This window comes from Sitodiplosis mosellana, unplaced genomic scaffold (assembly GCF_009176505.1).
Source record: "Sitodiplosis mosellana isolate CC-2019 unplaced genomic scaffold, AAFC_SMos_1.0 Smas_scaffold_2, whole genome shotgun sequence".
Taxonomy (NCBI): domain Eukaryota; kingdom Metazoa; phylum Arthropoda; class Insecta; order Diptera; family Cecidomyiidae; genus Sitodiplosis; species Sitodiplosis mosellana.
The window spans coordinates 4,912,459-4,936,572 of record NW_022595245.1 but is presented as its reverse complement, the minus strand read 5'-3'; the positions used below and the strand labels follow the sequence as shown (position 1 = coordinate 4,936,572).

Here is a 24,114-nt window from a genome sequence, read left to right as displayed (position 1 = left end):
CGTGTAGAATTGACATTTGCCAAACATTAAGCCGGGAAGGTCATCGAGAGAAAACAAACAAACACACACACACACTTTTACGTTCAAGTGGAAAATGATTTGATTCACGGCTTTAAAATTGTTTCGGCGTGTGCTTGGCATCGTTGATGTGATTCACATTCGCCAAATGCATTTTCTTTTGTCTGCATCATCAATTTTCGTACTTTAGGCATTGAGCAAGATGATCAAGCTCAAAAGGCTGCAATCACAGCAGACACCGGCATAAGAATGAATTGAATTTCGAGAAAGAAACGAAACCAGAAGAAAATGGAAAATTCCAATGTACTGAAAATGTGCCGATACACATATACATATATATATATCAGACAGAAAAGGCGTTGGTTATCTCCAACTGTCAAATTGGACTTAGCCAACACATTTTCTTTTGTTTGCCAATTTGATTTGTGACATATTAATATTTTTCGACTAATGCTAAACCAAGAATATCACGCACGATTCAGCTGTTACACTTTTTTTTCACCCTGTCAGACTTGTCTCTCTCTCCTTCTCTAGAAACCAATTCGCATGTTTCAATCGTACAAAATACACATAACCAGAAATCAAATTTCATGCACACACACACACAAACTAAAAGCGCCTACGTGAAAACTTGCTCGGACTCGTGTGTATCGATCGCGCCCGACTCGTGTACGACATGGATTCGAATCGGTTTGGCCTATTTTCGTGTTTGAGCTTCATCAATCATGTAATTATGAACGCATATACCATAATATCTTTCTTTTTCCTCCTCCTGAGCTCCTTTCGTTCGCTCTTGCTTCCGGGGCGCCCAGTTTGCCTTTGTGCAATGAACTCAATGTTACTTGCCGAGGTGCGTACGGAGAATTCACTTGCCGATTTTGTTTCAGGCAAAAGCGAAAGGAAGCTAAAGCAAATTATTGCGGACTATTTGACAAGTGAACATATATCATTTTGCCCTGTGTAGACAAATAGCTTCAGATTTTTTGTAGCTCAAAAATACGCTTACCACAAAAAAGCTTATGGGAAAAATGAAAAAGTTAGAGAGAGAAAAAAAATGTGTATTAAAAATTCCAACGGAAACTATTTCAATTCGGCTGAATTTCGGAGAGAATTTCATTCTCACCAGAACTACATCAAGCCACACACATTTTGGTTAATTTAAAGTTGATACCAGGGAAATGACGTCATTCACATGTTATGTTCTAAATATATGGTATATTCTCTTGGAATATACGATAACTTCGACACGAAACGATATCAATAAATTCTATGTGATTACTATGCACAAGTTGTTGTTAACATAATGGCAACGTTGAAGTTTAGCCGTGTGTGCTTCGGGTATTGCATCGAGTTCGTCGATGATTTTTCAAGTCGGCGTTAACAACAGCAGAAAGTGTGCACTTGTTTCCATTAAAAATGAAGAAGCATCCTAAATTGACTTCATTGCACTTATTCACTATGAAAATTTACACCGTGACAATGGCAAAAAGGCTTGAGCGGTGTATCTCTCTCTGGCTGAAGCCGATGCTTCGAGTCGAGAGTAGCTTTGTATCGGTAGTACAAGCCAAAGTTTATAACATATTTATTCAAGTTTCATATTTGGCAAGTTTGTCTTGGTGAGATTGTGTTCTCGTGTATAGATTGCCGTTGCTATCACAGATCCCTCCAAAAGCGGATTTCGCCCTCAAAATCATCAGAGAAAAGTTGCTGATGGAAATATTATGCTTGCATTTATCGCACATAGCAGAATATTTTTTGGCGATACTTTTTTTTTTTCTCGGAACACAAGCTAAAAGCAAGATGGCAACGAATGAACGGGAAAAATCCTCTCACGAACTCATAAAAACGTGTATTTTTAAACCATGTGTCGAGAGACACGTCTTTACCAACGAACGCCTATGAGAGTGAAACGAAAAGAGTTGAGCACTTGACGATTCCGTTCGATAGAGATGAAAACACACACACACACACACAACGAGATGAACCGAGGCCGTATAAAAGTTTGCATATTTTTCGGGCCCAAGTTAAAGTGATGCCCAAAACTTTTGTGTCAGTGGCCATTTGCATTGTCTTGCGAGACCAAAAACGAATCAACAACAGCTTATACTTTTATTTATTCATCAGTTTCATTTTATCTATAACCGCTTGGCCAGCAAAAGAGACATCATGGCCAGTGGATTGGTGGAGGCGGGCGGCTTAGCACTCACTTTATTCTTGCTGTCAAAAGCAATTTAATGAGATGCTGCTTTTATACTGGGCAGATAGAGAGAGAGAGAGAGAGAGAGAGAGAGAGAGAGAGAGAGAGAGTGCAGATCATTTGCAGAAAGTTTGTGGCGAAAATTGAAACGAAAGAGTCTAGTTTATGATTGCAAAAAGTGATTTCGAATAAATCCCTTGAGACGAAAACGTCAGCTAAGTTATGATGGCCCGTCAGAGTTATATGTGTGAGTGTATTTGAGTGGCCACATCGGAAAAAACTTTGCCACCGGATTGGAACTCATTCTTTTATTCTGCTGAATAAAATATTTTCAATGAATTTTCATTCGGTTCGCTTCTTTTTTCCATCATCTCCCAATACGCTCTTTTTAGATGACGGCATCGCCGGCGATGGCCTATACACTTAAGCCAAACCACAAAGATTAAGTTTTCTTCCATAAATAAATTGTCACTTTTGGGCTGCATTAAGCCACCGATAAATCCATTCTGAAAAATGCATAGCATTCAATGCGAAATATCAACGCTCTTTTGCACGTTAGTATTTTTTGGTGATTGGGCTCTCGTTTGCTACAAAATGTCAATTAATATTGAATGAATTCGGGCTAGATTGCTTGCGACTGAAAAAAAGCCCTGTTCGAGGATATTGAGGTGTTGCTAGCGAAAAAATTGTCATTTTACGAGGCAAAAACATCGCTTGAAATACACGCGGTGTTAATTAATGTTCTCAACAAACATGAAAATTGAAATTTTTTCACCAGACCATACAAACGGCTATTTTATGTCAATCAATTGAATCGACTGCGAAACAAGCAGAAATGAAAAAAAAAATGGTTGAAAATCGAAAAAAACGAACAACACCATCACTTTATTCATCAAATGGCTGGAGTGAAAAGTTTGGGTGGTTGCCACTGCTGCTGTCTCTCGCTGATGAACTCAGCGCATTCAATCGCTCGCTATTAAAATGTATCCGAACCGCACCACCATACCCGGAAATTATGTGAAAATGTACCAAAATTTATGTAAAATATCTTAATTTAATTACAAATATAACCGAACAACACAGCTAAATCGATGGAGCGCGCGGTAAACGAAACAAAGGGCGCAAAAAAATGCGTACGATCGAGTTGAATGGGGTCGGTTGTGCAGAACCGTATTGAATTAAAATAAATTTAATGATGCGGTTAATTTCGATTATAATGCAGTTCGTTGGCATTTACTCAACACACATCACCGGGAGCATGTTGTGTGTGTGTGTGTGTGTGTGACCACGCATAAACAGCTTTCGGTCGATCGAGAAAAAAAAACGACACGCAGCAATATGATATCATAATAATGTTGTGGTCAACTATGTAATTTCCGGATGCAAATTAAAAAACATTTTATCTTGTTTCTTTGCCGCTCTCTATCACACCGTTCCTCTTGCTCTGCCTCGGCTGTGCCAAAAGTTTTGGCCGCAAAAACTCAATTGATGTTAATGGTAACGAACGATTTTCAGTGGTAACAATATATACGTAGTTTGGTTAATGACATTTCCATTGGATGCTTTTACACAAAATATCATTAGTTTTAGAAAAATCCAAACAATATTTCTGTGTAATTTTCGTTCATATTTTTTGTTCGTTGCCTTTCACGAGCATAGCGCTACGGGCAATTCAGTTGAAAAAGCATCAATTGATTTTGAAAGCGTGAATGGGGAAATCAAGCCACAAATAGCCATAATCTTGGGGGAAATTGTTCGAGCTGGCGTTGTGAATTCATCTTGATTTCATTATGCATCTCATTTTGGATTTGGTGTTGATTTTCAAAGTGAGAAGCGTTTATGCACGATTCACCTCGCATAACTCATTGCATATTTAATTTGAGCACAGCAGCTCCAGGACATTTAGCGATGGAAAAAAACACTGGCCGAAGCAAAATGACGTTCATTTTCCAACGAAATATTTTTCACACTTTTTTTTCCTTCTCATTTCGGTTCCCGTTTGATAGTTTTTTGCTGCTGGCGAAATTTTCTATTCCTCTCGCTCTCTCTTTTTCGTCCTTCATCCACTCTCTTTGCTCGCTCTGTGTTTGTTCATCAGTGGAACGGATTTCGAAAAGAGCTTCGTTAACTCGACCTTATTATTTAGTTAAGGTTGAACCACCGGGCTACGGATAAATTGAAGTGTATTTGTGTGTGTGTGTGTGAAACACTATTTAGCCGATAGAGATATTTTCAGGATAAGACGCATCATCGCCTTTCAATTTGCATTATGTACGTGCTTTGGTGTATCGACACACTGCCATAAGACAGGCCAAATGATGTATGTTTAGTGTGTATATAAACATTTTATTTGTTACGTACGTGTTGCCGAATAAATGCGAATTACATACGTAATTACCGAGCAAAAGCAACATTTTACTAGTCCGAACTATTCGACGCACGCAACCAGATGATTAGCTAACAAGGTAGGCCACATAACTTGTATCGCTACAACAACAACATCGGATCGTTTGTCGTAAGAAATGCACAACAAAATGTACACCAGCAAAAAAAAATTCACTAGCCACAATCTTAAACTTGTGTACAGCCATATTGCCGTGCGTTTATGTTTATGTCTGCAATTAATGTAATTTTCGGTATGTGAGTGGGGTTTTGTGTGTGTGTGTGTGTGTGTGTGTATGTACGCGTACAAATAATAACCAAAGCCGGCATCATTATTACATTGAGCTTGATTAGTTATGTGCTCGGGCCTTATTGCTTATGCACATCAAAACAAAAACAGCACAATTTTACGCTGGCATTTCAGCCGTCAGGCCATGCCATTTCTATTTTAGTCGGATAATGGTCAAACCGCAGTGAAATCATTCCCATTGGTTTTTTTTTCCATTTCAGACCTTTTTCTATTCAATGGACAGAACAAAGTTGGGAAATAAGAAAAAAATTGGTTTGTCTTCAAAATGGATTATGAACACATTTACTTTTGGGTAATCCAAATGAAAACTCTCTAAACTAGTTGGAGGTTATTTTCGGATGAAATTTGCTCAAGACCTCACACTTGAAGTCATTATACCAATTTGGAACCGTTTCACCGATTTACTGTGTGCCATTTACTAATTTTACCCATTGCCAATGTGAAAACAGTGCATAAAACTAAAGTGATTCCATGAGATTGAATAGCAAAATGATGATTGCACTATCCGTTTTTTCTACATGCAAACATAATTAACTGGCACTGCAGAAAATTTCCACTTAAATGTGACACGAAGAATTTTCAATTAGTAAAAGCATCGAGCAGTGCTCGCGCGATGCAAAAATGTTCATTTTGGTATAGTGCCTTGCACTACCACCACCCAAACGATGTCTTTGTATGGCGTTGTGCGAGCCGCGCGCATTTGCACCAATTTTTCTATGAAACAAGAAACTAGATAAAATATGGATAAATTCTGACAGGAACTTTATCTCTTCGGCGGCGCAAGAATAGGATTTCAAAAATCTGCTCTCATTTCATGTGTTGTTACTCTTTAACTTTTTCCGCTACCAGTACGATCGTCGTCGTTGTCGTTGCCTGGTAGCTTTATTAAGATCTTATGCATTTCAAACTTTTAGTTGCTTCAATTTTTGTACATTTTCCCGTATCATCTTCCGGAATTCAAATTCTGCGAACGGAACCGCATATTTTTTGTTACATACAAAGTTATATACATACATAAATAGCCATGGCCATTAGATGAAATAAACTTTTCCCGTGAAATGTACGTATATTTCGTGCATTATTTATTATTTTTGCTGCTTTTATAGTTGCCGGTTCGTTTTCTTTGCGCTTGCGACTTTAATGAACGCTCGATGCTGCCCTTTGATTCATGAATTTTCATGGAACAGTTTAAAGAAGTTGTTCGGACACACAAGAGGAAAGAGGGAAGGCGAGACGAACTTTGTTACAGAAGCATCTAGTGGACGACATTCAAATTGTTTGAAGGCTTTTTTCGAAACGGGCGAAAGAGAAAAACTTGTCGAAAAGTCAGTTTGATCTCTTGTTGCGAGGGCGCCTGATTCTGATGGGACATTGCCATTCAATCCGGTGTACAAGTGAAAATCCATCAACATTTTTTTTATGCACGCGAAAGCTGAGAGATGATCTAGAAATCATAAATAGAAAAGAAACGAGGCGGAAGGTTAAACTCGAAGAATGTGGCCCAAAGATTATTCATTATTTATGGTTCTCCTGAGTGAAAAGTTTCAAACTGTTTCTTGAAAGCATTAGATCAAATAGAACCATTTAGCAGTGCAATCGAACTTTTACTTTGGCTGTCCCGTTCTAGAGCGCCTCTTCGAGCTGTTCATTGAGTTGCTGCAAAAAGAGTTTGCCTTACAACGTTCTTTGAAAGTGAAGAAAAAAAACAAGAACGACCCCAGTCTAGAAAGACAAATATTCCCGAGTTATATTAACGACATCCATTCGAATCGAATGGTGGCGGGGCAAAGAGTGGAAAAATGTAACAACAAATACGAACAAGTTGATTACACACAGTTCCTGACCGCCCATTTCTCATTGAATAATTACATTAACAAGAATTCTCATCGTTCGGTCTCGTTCATTTGCCGCTCGATATTCATGTAATTTATGCCGTGTTGAAGTTTTTTCAACGGCCAGTAATTCGAAAATGAACGAAAAAAAAAAATGTTGCTTCGCGCGCTGATAATTAAGCAGTAATTTATAAAGTGAAGCGGAGAAAAAATATTTTAATTTTTGTAGTGTTCTTTGTGATTATTTGTGCAAAGAGAGCATGAGCATGAACAAGAACAAGAAATAAGTTCAAGCCGTTTTTTCTGCGTCGAATTCAAACGAAACTAATATGTGCTAACGACTTGTTGGAAAATAAATGTTCTCGGAATTAAAAACACACAAAGAAGAGAGCAGAAGGCAAATGAGCGAAATATATTTAACGATGAACGGAATAATATCAATAATTAAATATCACGATAAAAACTTCGGCGCAGAAACAGTTCAAAAGAAGGGAGGTGGTTTTTCCTCTTGCAAATGAGCGTGCAAAGCGCGAGAATGGTTCCGAGAGCTCTCAAAGCACAAGCACAAACAAAGACATATTGACCAAATATTCGAGAATGGGGAAGGAAACGAAAAATAAAGACATGCTAAAAGGATCAGCAGTTCCCCATTCATGGCTGGTGTGCAAAAGTTTTCTATTTTGATTGCAGAATTTTATGTAAATGAGCAACATGAGTATTTTCATATTGTATTTACTTGCATAGCATATCCGCTCTGTGCACAACATACACACAGCCCGACGCCGAATCGTTTGCATGATGCAATTTTGCACTCGCCTCGCTTTTATTTGCTATATTAAAATAGCAAACAATAGAAGATAAAGCAGCTGTCATTGTTTTTTTCCTTCATCCTCATGCTCTCACTCGGCATTTTCTCTCGCTCGCTCGCTCTCTCTTTTCTATTTTAAGTATATTTTGCATAAATATGGCTGCAGGCGTAGATTCACACAGAGCTTTCGAGCATTCGATGTACATTCGATGGAGTTTCGCTCTCATTCACTCGCTGCACAAGCGATGCTCATCGTTCGTCTGCTCTGTCACAACACCGCTCCCACAATTAGATTTATTGCTGTTGTATGTGTGTGTGTTTGTGCGCGAAACAAGTCAACCTGCAAAATTCATTTGCCGCATAAGCAGCGCGCTGTATGTCATCGCATCATAAGTGAGACACAGTCGGTGGTCTTTAATGGAAAAATTCAATTGGATTTGTTGTTGCTGTCGACAACGACAACGACGACAACAGCGAAGTCGACACAGTGGAAAAACGGCCAGAGAAAAAGTTTAACAGTGGCCCCGTGCAACAATAGACTTTTTATTGAAATAAATGAAATTAATTTTTTGTTGTTGCTTGGTGCCAACGTTAAAACTAAAACACAACACTGGAGTTGCAATACAGCGATACAAATAAAAAAAATATGAAAAAGTTGACCGGATTGAAATTAGCAACTTTGAGGCACCTTCACTGGATTTATGCAAAATGAAAGCTTATAAAATTATGACCACTATTTTGCTATTGCAACCGATTACAATGATGCGACGAACGAACACCACATTAGATTTCTCTTCAAACAAAGCACTCAATTTGATAAAAGCGTAAAAAAATAAGCAGCATTTCTGCACCGATTCATAATAAGTTGGTTATGTTCATCGAATTCCATGAAATGTGGTTCTTCCATGGAATCGCCAACCGCAGAATTTCCGCGAAAATAGTGTGAATATGAACAAAAGCTGAATTGGCAAAACTTTTATCGCTCCAAATTCAACGAATGGCCATTAAATGCATTTGGAATGGGTGGTTTTGACTTTTTCATGGAATTTCCACTGATTAATTTTGATGAATAATTGAATTTGACCAGCTAACGCAAGTTATAATTTAAAATTTTCGGAAACTTGATCGAGTAAATTGGAAACACTGATTTTTGAATTTATTTCAGGGTTTTTATGCAATGTATGGAAACCAATACGGTAACAATTTTAGTGGTTGAACATTGACGAATTTCGATTGTGTGTTAAACTCCAATATGTTATAATGAATGTTGGCTATGATTTTTGATGTTCATGATTTTTTGCAATCACCAACCTCATGAAAAGTCCACCATTGCGTGGATTGACTTCAGGCCTAAACTGCAGCCCACATAGTTTGCCAAAATGTGGTTGTCATAGAAGCTATCTTTGAGTACACACAGTGTTCTTCGTCTCACGTATTATAATATTCTAATGCTCTTAAAACTCGTTCGGTTGTTTGGCGTTCGCTGTTGCTGCGCTGCTGCCATTTATACCGCTTTACACGCGACGTAAATCTGAATACATAATTAAAAATACTTTATGGAAAATAGTCGTTTGCATTAAATCATCATAGTTTGCGAGAGTGTGCTTGTACCCGCCGCCACGGTCTGTGGTACACGCTCGATGCGGTGAAGTTTATTTTCGCTCGGATTTCTACTCTTTTCTTTCATTGCTGTAGCTTTGGTGCTTCGACACTTAGTGGATACCGCCGCGTATTTTATCTTCGTTCTTCGCTCTCTTCGTCTTTGCGTTGGTTTTGTTTACTTTCATCTCATCAGCTCATCTTGCGGAATGATTCTCTTATTGTATGCGATAAATACGAAGGCGAACCGAGTTGCAGGCGTCGAAATACTTCAAGAAGCATATGTTTTTCTTATATGCGGCATAAATTTTCACGAAAAAGCAAAACCGCTAATGTCTTCAATTTGCTTTTAGCGATATCGCAATGCCGGGGCGACCACCAAAAATTCTAGCACTCTCTCTCTCTCTCATTCACTCTTTTACCCTCGATCTCTTGAAAAGTGTTTCGGCGCAATGTTCATTCTCCATTGCATGCATTTTAACTACACGGCAAAATATTTTAAAATGTTTTACTTTTAACAGCAATTTTTGGTAGAGTAAAATGTATGGAATGACGTTTGCTTGGATTTTGCGATTGTTGATGTTCAAGTTGTGTTTCGGCTCTGTCTATCTCTTTCGCTCGCTTGTTGGCACTCTATCTGGGCTCGTCACTACTCTTTCGCTAGTGTGTGTCTGTGTGTGTTGCGTGAAAGTTATGAAAGCCATGAAAAATCTCTTGCAAACAGATTAAATGTGTTTTGGGCGTAAGCAAAGGAGAAACTTTTTTTTCTTCTTCTATACTTCCTTGGCTCACGGACTCATAGTCGAAAATTTATGGTTAAAGTTTTTCTCTCGACGTTTTCCGTGCAACGGATCTCTTGAAAATTTATTTGATTTGTTTTTGGTGCATAAATAGTAATTATTTAATTGAAGAAAAAAAAAATTTAGCAACGACGAGGCTGAAATTCGATTTTAAACTTCAACGTGAATTTTAAGAGATTATCAAATAAGATGTACTCAGCATTTTCAAGTGTTTTATTTTTTCTCGACGAAAAATAAAATGCCAAATTTTATTACTGCAGTTGATTGTCCACTATTTATACTAAATATCTTATAACAAGAGATGGATCTATTGTTGTTTCAAAAAATCAGTCGAATTTTCATCTAATCTTTCCTTGATAAACGTCTTATCATCGATTATAGTGTACTTGGTGTTTCGATATCCGGACGGATCTTCAATGGCTTCATTATGCGCATCCCAATGAATGCTGCCAATCACATCCGGAATGTTTTCAATGTTGGCCGTATCCGCGAGTTGTTTATAGTATGCTTTTTGTTCTGGTCCCAAATAGTGTGAATAATGCACACGATATCCTTTGTTCCAATGATTTTCCGTCTGGGTCCACATGTCATTCAACATATCATACTTTGACGGCATTTTCTTCTCACCAGAAATGAACTTCATCGCGAATCGTGCCTATTTTCGTTTCACAATAATACAAATATATGCATTAATTTGTATGACACCTTACGTACATATATATGCATCCAATTAATGCGATGCAATTTACAGTCATTGTACGTTGACGGTGCCGGGTTCATAAAAGCGGATTTAGATGTAAATTGTTCACAGTACGAACGTGATTTGCTTTATGTAAATGAGAATGCAATGATTGCTTTAATAAAGCAATGCCTCATACTACGTCTAAATCTCCTTTTATAAAATCAAGCAAAAAGATCAACAACAACGCACGATGACTAAACTATTTACAATAAAAGGTTACATTGTAAATATAGAATGTTGAATACATTCTCAGAGACTCAATCTATCTACCTGAAGGTCAAACATCATGAAATTACTGGCCGATGTAGGTACACCAATAAAAGCCATTGTTGGATGATCAATGTTGAAAACTTGTTTGTACAGCGGCTGAATGAAATTATCGGTGACATGAATGCCTGAATCAACGCTCAAAAATGGATAAGAATATTGGTATCCTGTACAGAACAAATGAAAAAATAAAATTCGCCAATGGTTTATTCGAATTCAATAACCCGAGTGGATTAAGTTCGATATGTTGAGACGTACCCGTGGCAAAGAAGATCACCGTATAGTTTTCACGAGTGCCATCGATAAATTCGGCTCCGTTCGGTGTGAAACGTCTAACATTGTCTTTTAGTGTTACAACTTTTGGCAATAAACTACGACGTCTTGCACGTTCTTCTTTCGTTTCATTCGCCATTTTTTTGGTACTCAACGTTAATCGGCTAGCAACACCAGACAGATGAGTAACTAAATCGGTGCCACTGGAACCGCCGCCAATAACCAGAATCTCTTCGCCTAATTAATGTCACACAATTTGTTTCATTCGCCATTGATTGAAAAAAAAACAGCGTTGAATAAAACTCATACAGAATTCTTCGAAAAAAGTGTAAACTTTGACAAGAAATTACCACGGAATGTGTCACTGGTGCGGAAATCATGGCTATGCATCAATTTTCCTCGGAATTTTTTCGCACCTTCAACCACTGGCGTACGTGGCGATGTGAAATGTCCATTGCAAACGAAAACGGCATCATAAATTTTCGATTCATATTTATTATTTGGCAAATCTTTGACGAGCACTTCCCATTTATCATTTTCGAGTGGAACAACACGAATGACCTGACGACTGAACTTGATGTACTTCCTCAGATTGAAACGATCCGCATAGGATTGCAGGAATTTTAGCACCACATTTGACGTTGGATAGTTGTTTGTATCTTTTGGATAATGATGATCTTTGAATTCCATACAATAAATGGGTGAGTTGGTTCTGTTTGGAAATGTGGTTTTCGTATTAACTTTTTATTTAATTCATTTAAAATCTGCATTCGATCACAAAACCGTTTGTTAAACGATTCTGTTTTAAAGAAACACTTGCCTCAAACCCTTATACATCGCGGTATGGATTTTATTTCCATATTTATCTTTGCCAACTTTATCTGTATACACCCAGATGCCGCCGACTTCTTCACCTTGCTCGAAAACGGTTACTTTAAAACCTTGTTCAAGTGCATATTTTGCACTCACAAGCCCCGATGGTCCAGCTCCAATTACAGCCACATTCAGTGTGCCCGCCTTTTCATTGTTCAACGGAGTTGCGCCACTGCTGATGCTCAACAAACCCAAAATAATACACTGAATTATTAAAACTTTCACCATTTTTCGTGGTTTCGTTCACACACTAAACACGACAAAATCTTCGTATTTTCTGTTTTCAGCTTTAAAAATTCACTTGCACTCTTTTCGACTTGTTTACATCGATTGAAAGCATCGAATCAACTTAATTGCTTCGCTACTTCTCGAAAACGAATTCGTTGGAACATGGAATGAAGTCTCACACACAAAACATTTAATTCCGTGATGATGTCATGAAAAAAAAAACACACACACACACTCACATAGACTTTATTAGGTATTCCCATAACTAATCACATGTTCAATGTTGAAAAAGCAACGGCGTCGCTGACGATTGAGATTTGTTTCTACCGAATGAAACACAACCGAATGCTGTGCTATGCTATGTGCTGTTAAATGCTGTTAACTGCTCAGCCGATTTCATTGGAAAGACCCGTAATGTGATATTCCATGAATTTAACATAGCCCATTGGTGAAAAATCACCACGTGTAGTATGCGGTGATCGAACGCCGGATAATATATTTTTATAAATAACATATATATATAGTTTAAGCCGTCAAATAAATTTATGCATACACAAGACGCAAAATGCGGCAGCAAAACCTATATGCCAGACTTGTTTCATTTTTGTCATTTTGTTTTGTACCATTTCTTAATGTTGTTTTCTTTTTTATTTCGCTTTGAAATGTAAAATTAAAACAGCATTTCAAAGCGGACTGAGAAGAGAGAGAAAAAACAACACAAAACTTGTTGTTCATCCCTTCCTACATGCTTTGATTTCGCTTCGTTTCGTTTCCCACTTGCTTCGACAGTTCTCATAGTACGCACTAGTGTTGTGCGATATACCAATGCTACGAATGATACATTGTACTTCTTGGCTAATACACATCAGACAAAATCTTTTTTTTTTCGAACCATCGCTCAAGCAATGCTTGAGTCATGCATAGCTTCGGTGTACGTGACAGTAACAGTAGCATATGATGATTACTACCAAAAACATTAACTTATCAAGTTTTATGTTGCTTGGCGCTCAACAGCTATTACATTTTTTTTCTGCTGTGTCATTTAGTCAACTGTACGTCGGTTTATTGGGCTGCATTTTGATGGTCAGTTTCATTGTAATTTGCAGTTTTGCAATAAAACCTCGACCAAAACTATTACATGTGAATTTAAAAAATTTACCGAAGACATTGATTTGTTCATTCGTATTTATACATACGTTCGGGTTTGAATCAAAACTTTTGATTGTACGTCTTCACTGTCATAATAACAGTGTCATTCTAATCAAATTGTATACCTCTTGTTTAATGCATCTAGTTTTGTACATCTGGTTTTTACCAATAAACCATTTTCGAGGCTATAACCCGACGAAACTTGACGTTAAAAAAAATTCATATATAAATTCGAATAAAGATGTAACTGTGTGAATGTATAAAAGAGCTCTAAAGTCATAAAAACTTCTATAGAAGCCTCGAAATCTATTTACACACTGCCATTTATAACGTTGTTTTGAATTGTATTTTTTTTGTTTGAAATAGTATATACGTAATACTTGAAGAAATTCAATTGTAAATGTAAATGCTTCACCATTGAAAGGTGTCTTTAACCTGAATAAAATTGCGATAACTGTAATTGAATGGGAAAAATGGATTTTTCTAGCGTTTTCGAAGCAAAATTTGTTTCTCCTTGACTAAACTGACTTACAATATGTACGGTGAACGGTTTTGTTTGTATCATTTTTGAAAGATCAAGGTTTTGTTTTCGAGAATTGTGAATCCAGTTTAAGTCGGATTTTTTTCGACCGGCTTAAGTCAGATTTCTTTTGAATTTTTCATGTAAAGTTGGAATATTTCATATTTGTCCAGTGCATTATGAGTGATTATTTAATTGAAAAAATTGGCGACAAATGCAACTGCAAGTGCATTATCTCCTCGAAAAAGTTTTGCGACGAAATTCAAATGCGTCCACCGAGGTTTTGTTATTAATCTTCAAAAAAAATATAACGATTTCTGCGGAAATCTCGTTTTCATCGTGTGCACTGCACTTCCTGCTTTGAATAAATCCATTGTCGAAATGGAATCATTTTTATTGGCGTTATTATATATATAACGGTGGAAAAAGGCTGGTGCTATAGCTGCTGGCTCGGTAATATATCGATTTAGCCGTTGGCAAGAAACGCATTAAATCTTCTTGATAATAAATCGTTAGACATTTTCTCATTTTCAACGCGTATTGCTTGCTGATTTTGCCATTGATGTATGCTTGCGATGTGCACACACTGCAGTGCCGAGCGCAATCACATACACACACACACACACACACACACACAAATTCGCCAAAGCGAAACAGAATTGAGGAAACGAAGTCGTCTGTGAAGAAAGAAAAAAAAGAAGTAACGAACTCATTTAATAAATATCCTTCGTAGCGATTCAATGTTCGTCGTCATCAACGTTGTCGTTGCTTCGATTTTTCTTTCTTCTTTCTCTCCCTTCCTCGCTCGCTAGCTCGTTGGCTTTCATCGTATGACATTTTATGCATGGTAAAGCCATTTGTGTGTGTGTGTGTGCCAATGTGCATTCGGTGCACGTGAGAGCGGTAAGGTAACACGGCTGAATGCGAATTCATAAACGAAAATCGACGACCCATATTCACTTTGTTGGGAACCTATTCCACGTACAGAATAAACACGTAACATATGCGATTTCGTCTTTTCGTTTTAAGAAAGAAAGCGAGTAAAGAAAGTGAGGGAAAAAAACCTGGCTGGAAAAAACGAAAAACGACCGTTTCGTTGCTGTTTTTTTGTTGTTGCTCTAAACGCCGTATGCGCCGTCATCAAATGTAGAAAAGGAAACTATTTCAACTGCTTTTTGAATTGTGCACCCGGTCGATGTTGTATGTGTGAGTGTTTGTTCAGTATTATCGTTTACAAACACGTGCGCCCGATTCATTTGTGAGTGATTTTCATTTTCATCTGTTCTCTCTGCACAAATACACACAGAGACACACCGTATTCAATATTCTATCGACAGACGATGCGCGTTCCGTCAACGACGACGCTTTTTAATGATGTAGTTAGAAAAAAAAGAGAGAAAAGCGCGAGCGTTTCGTTTCTTCTCCATTTTTTTTCGGCTTCAACCCAAACACACACTAAAAAATGAGTAAAAAATATTTGTATTATTTATGGATTTCATTTACGAATGAAAGAAAATATTGCGACATATTCCACTCGTTTTTTATTCTCTCTCTCTCTCTCTCTCTCTTTATGTCTCTCTCTCTCTGTTTATAACCGGATCAACGGAATAAAAAAAAAGAATATTTTAAATTGCGAGATGCGATACAAAAATGTCATATACTTTTTGAATGAGGGTGCGATGGATTGAATGAGCATTCCAAAAAGAGACAAGTTGCAGCATTCGCACACTAATGGCTTTATTACATATAATTTTATTTTGCTCGTGATTCGTTTTTGGGTGAGTACCGTGTTCTCGTCGCTTATTTTTGTCTCATTCAAAACTTCATTCGTCGGTGTTTTGTGCAATGGTTTCCAAACGATATCCGCTGTGTGTGTGTGTGAATGGGGCTGGCGTTTTTTTGTATTGACTGCGTCATGGATTGCGCTATATCAGTACGCTATTCAGCCAAATCCCATGGCTCAAACACCCAGAACCATCTCTGCGAATAGAGAGAGAGTGGCCCTTTTCCCTCATCGGAAAAGGCGGCGAAATATCATGAAACAAGTAGAAAACATGTGAAAATTGTATCTTCACAACAACAAGAACAACGAAAACAGCAGCACCAGCAACAACAATCAGCTCAAACGGCATGACATATTTCCAACTTTGCTTGAATCGACCGAATGGCATTCAATACGTATATCGCATGCCGAATATATTTCGAATATGTTATGGTTATCCCACATTTTTCGGGTTGACTACTGCGTTATTATTACAACGATTGTGATGTTGATAAATAAAAATGGCTTTTGCGATTTGCGACAGAAAGGCTTCTATCCAACTGGTTTTTTTTCGCTCGCTCTCATTTCAACGAAACAACCATTTCCCCAAACGAACCCTATAACATTCGGTTTCCTCTCTTTTTGTCGCTTCATTGTGTATTTTGTTGCATTATAATTTTTTCTCTCTCCCCATTCCTCACTCTCTCTCTCTCTCTCTCTTTGCCTCTCTCACCGTGCCGCTCTCACTCTCTCCAGCTGGAGTTGCTACTCCGTGTTTATGTGACAATTCGCTTTTGTTATACAATAAATTGGCATATTGTGGCTACAATATTGTGGCAACATGATCCAAATGAATGGTTGATACACTTTATGCTCGAACATCGAAAAGTCAAATAAACCAAAACAACAATACAAACACAAACACACACACACAAATACATCGAATGTATGTTTAAATATGGATTTGTATTTTGCATTACATTCGATCGAATCGGATTAGCAATTGGTAGCGAAGTCGATCTTTGTTTGAGCCCCGCCGACATCGACACACACACACACACACACAAATACAATTTAACCACTACTTTTATTCGCATGTCAGCAAAAATAATCATAAGCTTTATAGTTTTTCGGGCCACACAAAACAATTGTTTTATATTTGGCCATTCACCATTTGGAATTGCATTTATTTTTATGTGTATTCGATATGGATGAATGTGTCTGTGTGTGGACTTCTTTGTGGTAACACATTGGTCAATGTGTCTTTTCAATTAATTGTCATGTAGCTTTCATCGAATTGATTCGATTCAGCGGTATTGCAGAATGGCCGCTGGAAGGAGGGTCGATTGATGATTTTGTTATTTTTTATCATTTTTATTTGTTTCATCGATAACAAATTTCAAACTGATAAAATATATTTCCCATTCATTATGGAATTGTTCAGCGTATCCATATATTAATTGATCCCACTTTTTTCATTTGAACATCACGATTGATTTCCATTTATCTGACAAACTGGACAAAAACCTGACCGTGTTTTTTCCACCACCGAAAAGTGCCAAATGTGAAACAATGAAAATAAATTGATATCGAACCAATTCCTTTGAGTTTTTTTTCCCGATTTCGATGGAACACACAGCAATCGTCATTACAGGGAAACGAATTGATTGCAAATAAAAAAACACACAACGCCAGAGAACGCTCTCCACAAATATTTGCACAAAATATTACATTAATTAAAGTTGTTTGTTAACTATGCTGCACGTTGACGAGCCCCTTTACATTACATCACATACCCGAACCATTGACATATCGCATCACGCGCAATATGTGTTATTTAATTCGTTTTTTCCCAACCACTGTAAATACAATGCGATTGAATGGGGCAAAGTGCGTTCAGTTTTAATTGATTTCAACGGAAAATTCGTTCGTTGAATAAATATTCGAACATTTATTCTCGTCTGATTTTATTTTTGCAATTCGATTTCGGCCACATTTTTTATCCATTGCGATATGACTTTAATGGGTTTTTGTAGAGAAAGGAATTTAAGAGAGCTCTTTCAACGGAAAGTTTCCATTGATGATGGAAAAAAAAGCTCTTGCCATGCTATTTTCTGCTCTATGAGGAGCCATGGTATTTGATTTACTCAGAGAACGGGTATTTTGAATTCAATATTCAAGAGAGTGTTGGAATAAATGTCACAATGGGTACTTGCGGTATGAATAGTGTTTCACACAATCTATTCATTTACTCACTCGCTTGCACACATTTCATTAATTAGAGCGATAGTTGTGATTCGAGCATAAAATGTAGGCCATTGTATTTTGGCAGTGATTGTGAGGCATTTATTTCTCGACATTGCAAAATGGGTTTCCACAAAATCAACATATATGGAAATATAAAATCCATCATATACTTAAGACTCCATTCAGCCAAATGTATATCAAGTTTTTGTATTTTCAACCAAGATTTGTTCAATGCTCCAGAGAATTGTTGACTTTGGCAAAAAAATTTCAACTCCACTCACTCACTCTCGATACACATACATAAATTGTTCATCAATGTATGTCAAATGTAAAACCCAGTTCCATGCCAGAATATCCACATTCGGGCCATTGAAAGAATAACGAAAGAAACGATTGAAGTGTGTTGTTTTGGGGCTGTCATCTTAGTTTTATTTTAAAATGCAATCCATGTCAGATGGGAGATAGACCCTTTGGCCAGAAAAACCGAATCGTATTTGATATTGTCGGTCGATCGACTTTGACAACTTTGTTCTGGTTGGGATAGCCCAAATGACGTTCGTCACACTCAAATAGAACGAGCATAGAAAATAAAATCCGGGTTTGATGTTGACCACTGGTGAAATGAAGCATGCGGCTTGTCAAACTTTTGTCAATAATTTTAGACGTAGTGGAAGTGGTGGGACGTTCTAAGACTTTTCAAGAATCAAAAGCGTTTTATTTGCCGAAAAACAGCTATTGAGTGCTACAGAAAATCGAAACATAAGCACCGAAAAATGAAATCGAATATGAAAATTAGAAAATGTCTGATGAATAGCAAAATGTCCGTAAGGAATCGCTTATAGGATTGTATTTATATTTGCGACCACACTCAAGCCCAAGAATGTTTGGCGAAAACTTCCTTTCGAAATAGTTTTGAGTCGTTCACTTCCAAAAACCGAACCCATTTCGCCTTGGCATTTTCAACCAAAAAAACTTTTCCGCTCATCTTTCAATTCGAATTATGCACCAGACATGCACAGCAACAACAACAACAACAACAACAACGGCCCAGCCCCGCATTTAAATCAAACAAAATTCACATGTTTTGCATCCAAAAACTTTATAAAGTCTAAATTAGTTACATTCAACCGAATGTAATTCTTCGCAAGTTTACATGTTTGTTTTTGAATACTTCTCCGCCAACGATTTGCCCATTGCCAAGCTCATTTGCCAAACAACAACAACAAATCATTAGTTACCATGTTGATTTATCTTCTTACTTTTGTTCATTTTGTTCTGTACAAAGGCACAACTTTCATCGTGTTGAAAAAATGCTTCGTAACAAATATCATCCCTTTTCGTATACACTGAGTGATCTTTTGGTGGGCGGACGAGAACGGACGAAAAACCAAGAATGCTAGGGACATTTCTCACAGAAAAAATTTGAGCAAATGTGCAAAAATGTCTATTATTTCTTCTTTTTTATTGAAATTGTAAGAAAATAAACTGAAATGACGATATTGCTTGAATAAAAGTGTTCTGGAAGTAGGTTTTAGTGGATCTCAAGGATCATTCAGAACTGCTCCCGATTCTGGAAGTGGTTCTTGGTGGATCCTCAGGGTGGACCAGATCCGGTTTGACAATGCCCTGGCCCATCCTGAAGATCCACTTCCAGAACCGGGAGCAGTTCTGAACAATCATTGAGATCCACTAAAACCCACTTCCAGAACACAAGTTCAGTGTAAATGAACATTTATTTACACGAATTCATTCATTCTTTTCGTGAGAAATGCCCCTAGCAAGAATGTGGAAAACGTTTTGCAACTAAATATTCCTCATTTTATACCAGTCAGTTCTCGATGTTCTGCATATTCTTGTTCAGCCTTTCGAAGTAAATGCACATTTTTCCGACAAACTTCCTTTCTGTACAATCGATTCCAATTTGATGTTACATTTGATGGTCGAAATAAAGGGAATTTAAGCAACTATTTGTGACATATTTTGGCAAGTGAAATAACTGAAATTACATGGGAATCTCGAAATAGAGATATATTCTAGGAATGGAATAGCAAATTTTCATGTTATAGTAAGCAAGGCACTTAATTTTAGAATTAGATTCGAAGATTTTTCTCGAAGAATTCAAAGCAGCAGAAATTAACTAAAATTGCATTCATTTGGACTAGATGAGGCAGCAAAGAGTCGGTTCATTTAACATTGGGTAAATATTTTTAGATGCTTGATGAAGCTTTTTTAAAGTTAAAATACTTGGCTGCAGATGAAGACTCACAGATTGAGAGAGAGAGAGAGAGAAAGAGAGAAAAAAAAAACTGTTGGCAACAAAATCTTCTTCTAATCCTACCGATTTAGACTATCGACTTGCTTTCATTCCAGAGGCTCTAATTGCTTTTGAATTGCTAACAAAGTATTTTCACTCCGTATTTACTTGTGAGATTTGCTGCAACCACATTTTGAATATTAAGTACAGTCTGCGGTCAGTTTGATTGAAGAAGCGGATGAAATTGTTCAAAACCACAATTTCCGTACACTTTCCAATTTATTTTTGTTGTTTTTTAATCCAATTGACCTTTATACAGCTTTTTCCGAGTCGAAATATGAAGCACTCAGACGCGACAACTGTTTTAAAGAGAGTGTTATCTACGGAAAGGAAACAGAGTGCTGATTTATCTACTTGGTCAATCAGCGTATTGTATCTGTTTATGCCAGAATATAGTAGAAATTTCATTAAACCGTTTGCATCTGGTATTCATAAGTGGGTGAGTCCAGCCATGGACTTGAAATGAAAAATGCCCGAGCATGTATTAATTGGGTTTATTCTTCATCGTCGTCGTCATGCATTCTATTCTCTCTCAGCGGATATGAGTGGTACTTGTGCTTGATTATCATTATCACAGTTTCTTTTGCATTTTTAATTGGTATTTTGGTCTTTGGGTGACACTTTCCTCAAGCTGTGTCTTGCGCAACCCGTATAAAACACTCGACGTTGAACTTTCTGAAAAAAGTAACGCAGCGCGCACGTTTCACTCTTTGTTGCGTCCGTATCATATTCCATTGCTGTTTGTTCTTTTGCATGCCTCGCACAGACGGAACCGTATGTCCGCTTTTGTAAACAAATTTGATGGTGAAAATACACAACAACTTCTTTCGAATCTGTGTAATAATGAAAATTCGCAAAATATTCCAAACAAACAAAGCAAACGACAAAAAAATATGTAATTTTTTTGGGGCCAACAACGACAATGGTACGGCAAAGCAAGACGAAAAAAAAATTGCTTCAAATTTGTAAAGGAAAAGTTCTTGAGTGGGAAACTTGAGCAAAGACAAAATAATAATCATCATCATTGCTTCGTTTGGGCGAGAGGGAAAAAAAATCACAGCAAAAAAAATACACAATTTCCTATTTATTGTGCGCTAGCTGTAACCCGAAAACACAAACTTTCAAATGACGTTTATTAAAATGCAAAGACTTGTTTTGCATAAACAATAAAGATGCTGAACGGAATAAACTGGTGATAACGAAGAATAACGCGAAAGGCAAACGACAAAAAATTGCCATCAGTTCGAACATGCAGAAAACCGATTGTAATGAACAGATCGCGAACGAAAAACTTCACATTTGTTTTTCCAACTTGTTTTTAATTAAAAGAAAAAATAGACGGAAAAAGATGAAGAGAAAATTGTACCAAAGTTGTACAACTTTGCAGCAGCAACAGCAGTCGAGAAAAAATTGAAATAATTAACTGATAAGATTATATTTGCAAAAGTGCTGACTGCAAGAGAGGGTGAGAGTTTTGCCTACGTTTTTTTGTCGTGTTTTTAATAAGCATTGTTCATGGATCAAGGAAATGGTCATGTCATGTTAAATTGAAAAATAAAGTTATTTGGTGCGTGATGAAAATGCGAGAGTTGACGCTTTTTCTTCAGATGAAAAGTGCTGATTTTGTACGAATGTTTTCAAACAAGTTCATCGGAGCGATCGTCAATGCGAAATTAAGAGGGAAGCAAATGAAATGGGGACAATTTCATTAAATGCGCTCAACATGTCGTCGTTCGATTTCGAATTGAAGCTTCAAATGGTATTCATGTTAAAGCTTAAAAAGTCTTGTTCAGTGTTGTGTTTCTTTGTGTCGATGCTGTTTCGTTCTTTCAGTTCTCTCTATTGATTGTTGTTATTGCGATGAAGACGGTCAAGATTTGATGTTCACACAAATTGTGTGTGACAACCAGGACGGAAGAGGGTGTGTTTGTGTTCCATTCAGCCGAGGCGGGAAGCAACAAAGTGGCAAATATTGTGTCGTCAGCATTATCTTAACTAATAATAATGGGCAGTCACCCATTTGCCAATGGAAAAAAAACAATTCGAAATTATGCCACCACATGTGAAAGTGGAATGAAACTGAATACTAATACTGAGCAGCACGAATGTGCCATATTTGATTCGATTATGCCCGGACAATAAGACATCTTTTGATTGGTTTCAATGTTGTCAAACTAAAGTTGCCACTTTCAATCAATCGAACCGGAATCGAATAATGGAAAAAGAATTTCCCGTTTTTTTTTGCACACAAAAACGAGACCAATATCAAAAGGAAAGCAACATGAAAATAAGATCAAAGAAAAGGTCATCAAAGTGCATCAAAAACATGGTCGTTTTTTGGCATTGTGCTCCAATTCACTGAATATGCCAGCGTTTTTCCATGGAAAAAGTGAATAAATTGTGATTGTGTGATTCATTGATTCGAAATCTCATATCTCTGGCATGTATTTGAAATTCATAAATGTTCTCTCGAGCTATCCCGAATTTCGGATATCATGTCGCTTTTTCTTCCTTCGTCGGAATAAATTTCGGCGCGTTGGCATTCACCGAATATATATTCCATATTTGCATACCGGAGTTTCGTTTTTTTTTTTCGCCGTGGGATTTCACCGAGATTACGGTTGCATTCTTATTCTGCTATAATATAATATTTAACGCTAAATATTTGTTTGCAGACTCTCTCTTACTTTTCTTTCTTATTTTTCTCATGTTTCTTCTCACATTCTCTTCATTTTTCGAGCGTTTCCAAGTCTTGCTGATTCTATTTAGCCCGATCGATCGTTGTGAATGTTTAGATATCGCTTAAGCTGGTACTGATGGTACAAAGTGCGCACTTCTTCCACCAATATATCAATGTATAGTCACGTAAAAACATCAAGCAAAAGAGCAAAACACACACACACATATATGCCCCAGATTGCTGTTTATGCGGATGATTTCAATCTGCGAATGAAATGCGCTTGTGGAATGTGTAACATTGCTATATGATTGGCATGAGGGGAGCATTCATGTGTTGTGAAAAAAAAACACTCACACACAATATGCCATGTAAAATAGATGCTTTCTTAGCTAGATGAGCAGGGAAAAAATCACATTAAGACAAAAAAAAGAGAGAGCGAAAAGAATATCAGATGCTTTACATATGTCGGGCAATATGAGTGTGAAAAATGTTCCTTTTTATGGTAATTTTTTCTTCTTCTTTGCGCTCAACATGAGCAAAAATTCAATTCAACGTTTCTATTTGGGATCGAGGTTTTTTTTCTCGTCTCTTCTTCATCAGCGCGTGCTGTCGATTTCACCCAATTTTCTCGTGGCGAAAATCTGAAAAAATGGCACATTCTTTCCGAAAGAAAGAAGAGCAAAAAAGGAAAGAAAACTATTGAATGACGCAGCCAATCCGACTTGAATGATATAATCAACATGAGATGGCATTACAAAATATTTCGTGTTACAATTAAATTATGGAGGTCGTCAACAAGAAATGAAATGATTTCGCCAGCATGATTTCTCTTTTGCAGATGAAATGAGTTTTTCTGCCTAGAAAATCTTCCTCTTGCTGAAAATAGATTCGTTTGTGAAGCTTGCAAAGAAGTGGAATTGAATAAAAAGAGTTTTTAAATGAAATGGCAAAAAATAAAGATGCCCAAATACACTTAAAATTGAATGCGCCAACCCAAATCCAATTTATTTTCCGATGGAACGAGTTATCAGTTTATTGATTTATGGTCAGAAGAATTGTGGTAAAAAAAACACACACCCGAAGCCAGTCAACGACTGTATGATTAAGCAGAAT

The 24,114-nt window shown here is 37.1% G+C and overlaps 2 protein-coding genes across 12 annotated transcripts in view; both read right to left on the bottom strand.

The window, feature by feature from the left end:
• Positions 1-24,114, bottom strand: part of LOC129565296 (tyrosine-protein phosphatase Lar) — a 396,243-nt gene that overhangs the window by 69,601 nt on the left and 302,528 nt on the right. The gene's annotated exons all lie outside the window — the stretch shown is intronic.
• LOC129565298 (senecionine N-oxygenase-like) lies at positions 10,132-12,649 on the bottom strand. The gene is made up of 5 exons (XM_055440027.1): positions 12,049-12,649; positions 11,579-11,940; positions 11,214-11,465; positions 10,959-11,122; positions 10,132-10,601 (listed from the first exon to the last, which is right to left on the bottom strand). Exons 1-5 carry the CDS (start codon positions 12,327-12,329, stop codon positions 10,254-10,256), a joined length of 1,407 nt encoding a protein of 468 aa, XP_055296002.1. The 5' UTR covers positions 12,330-12,649; the 3' UTR covers positions 10,132-10,253.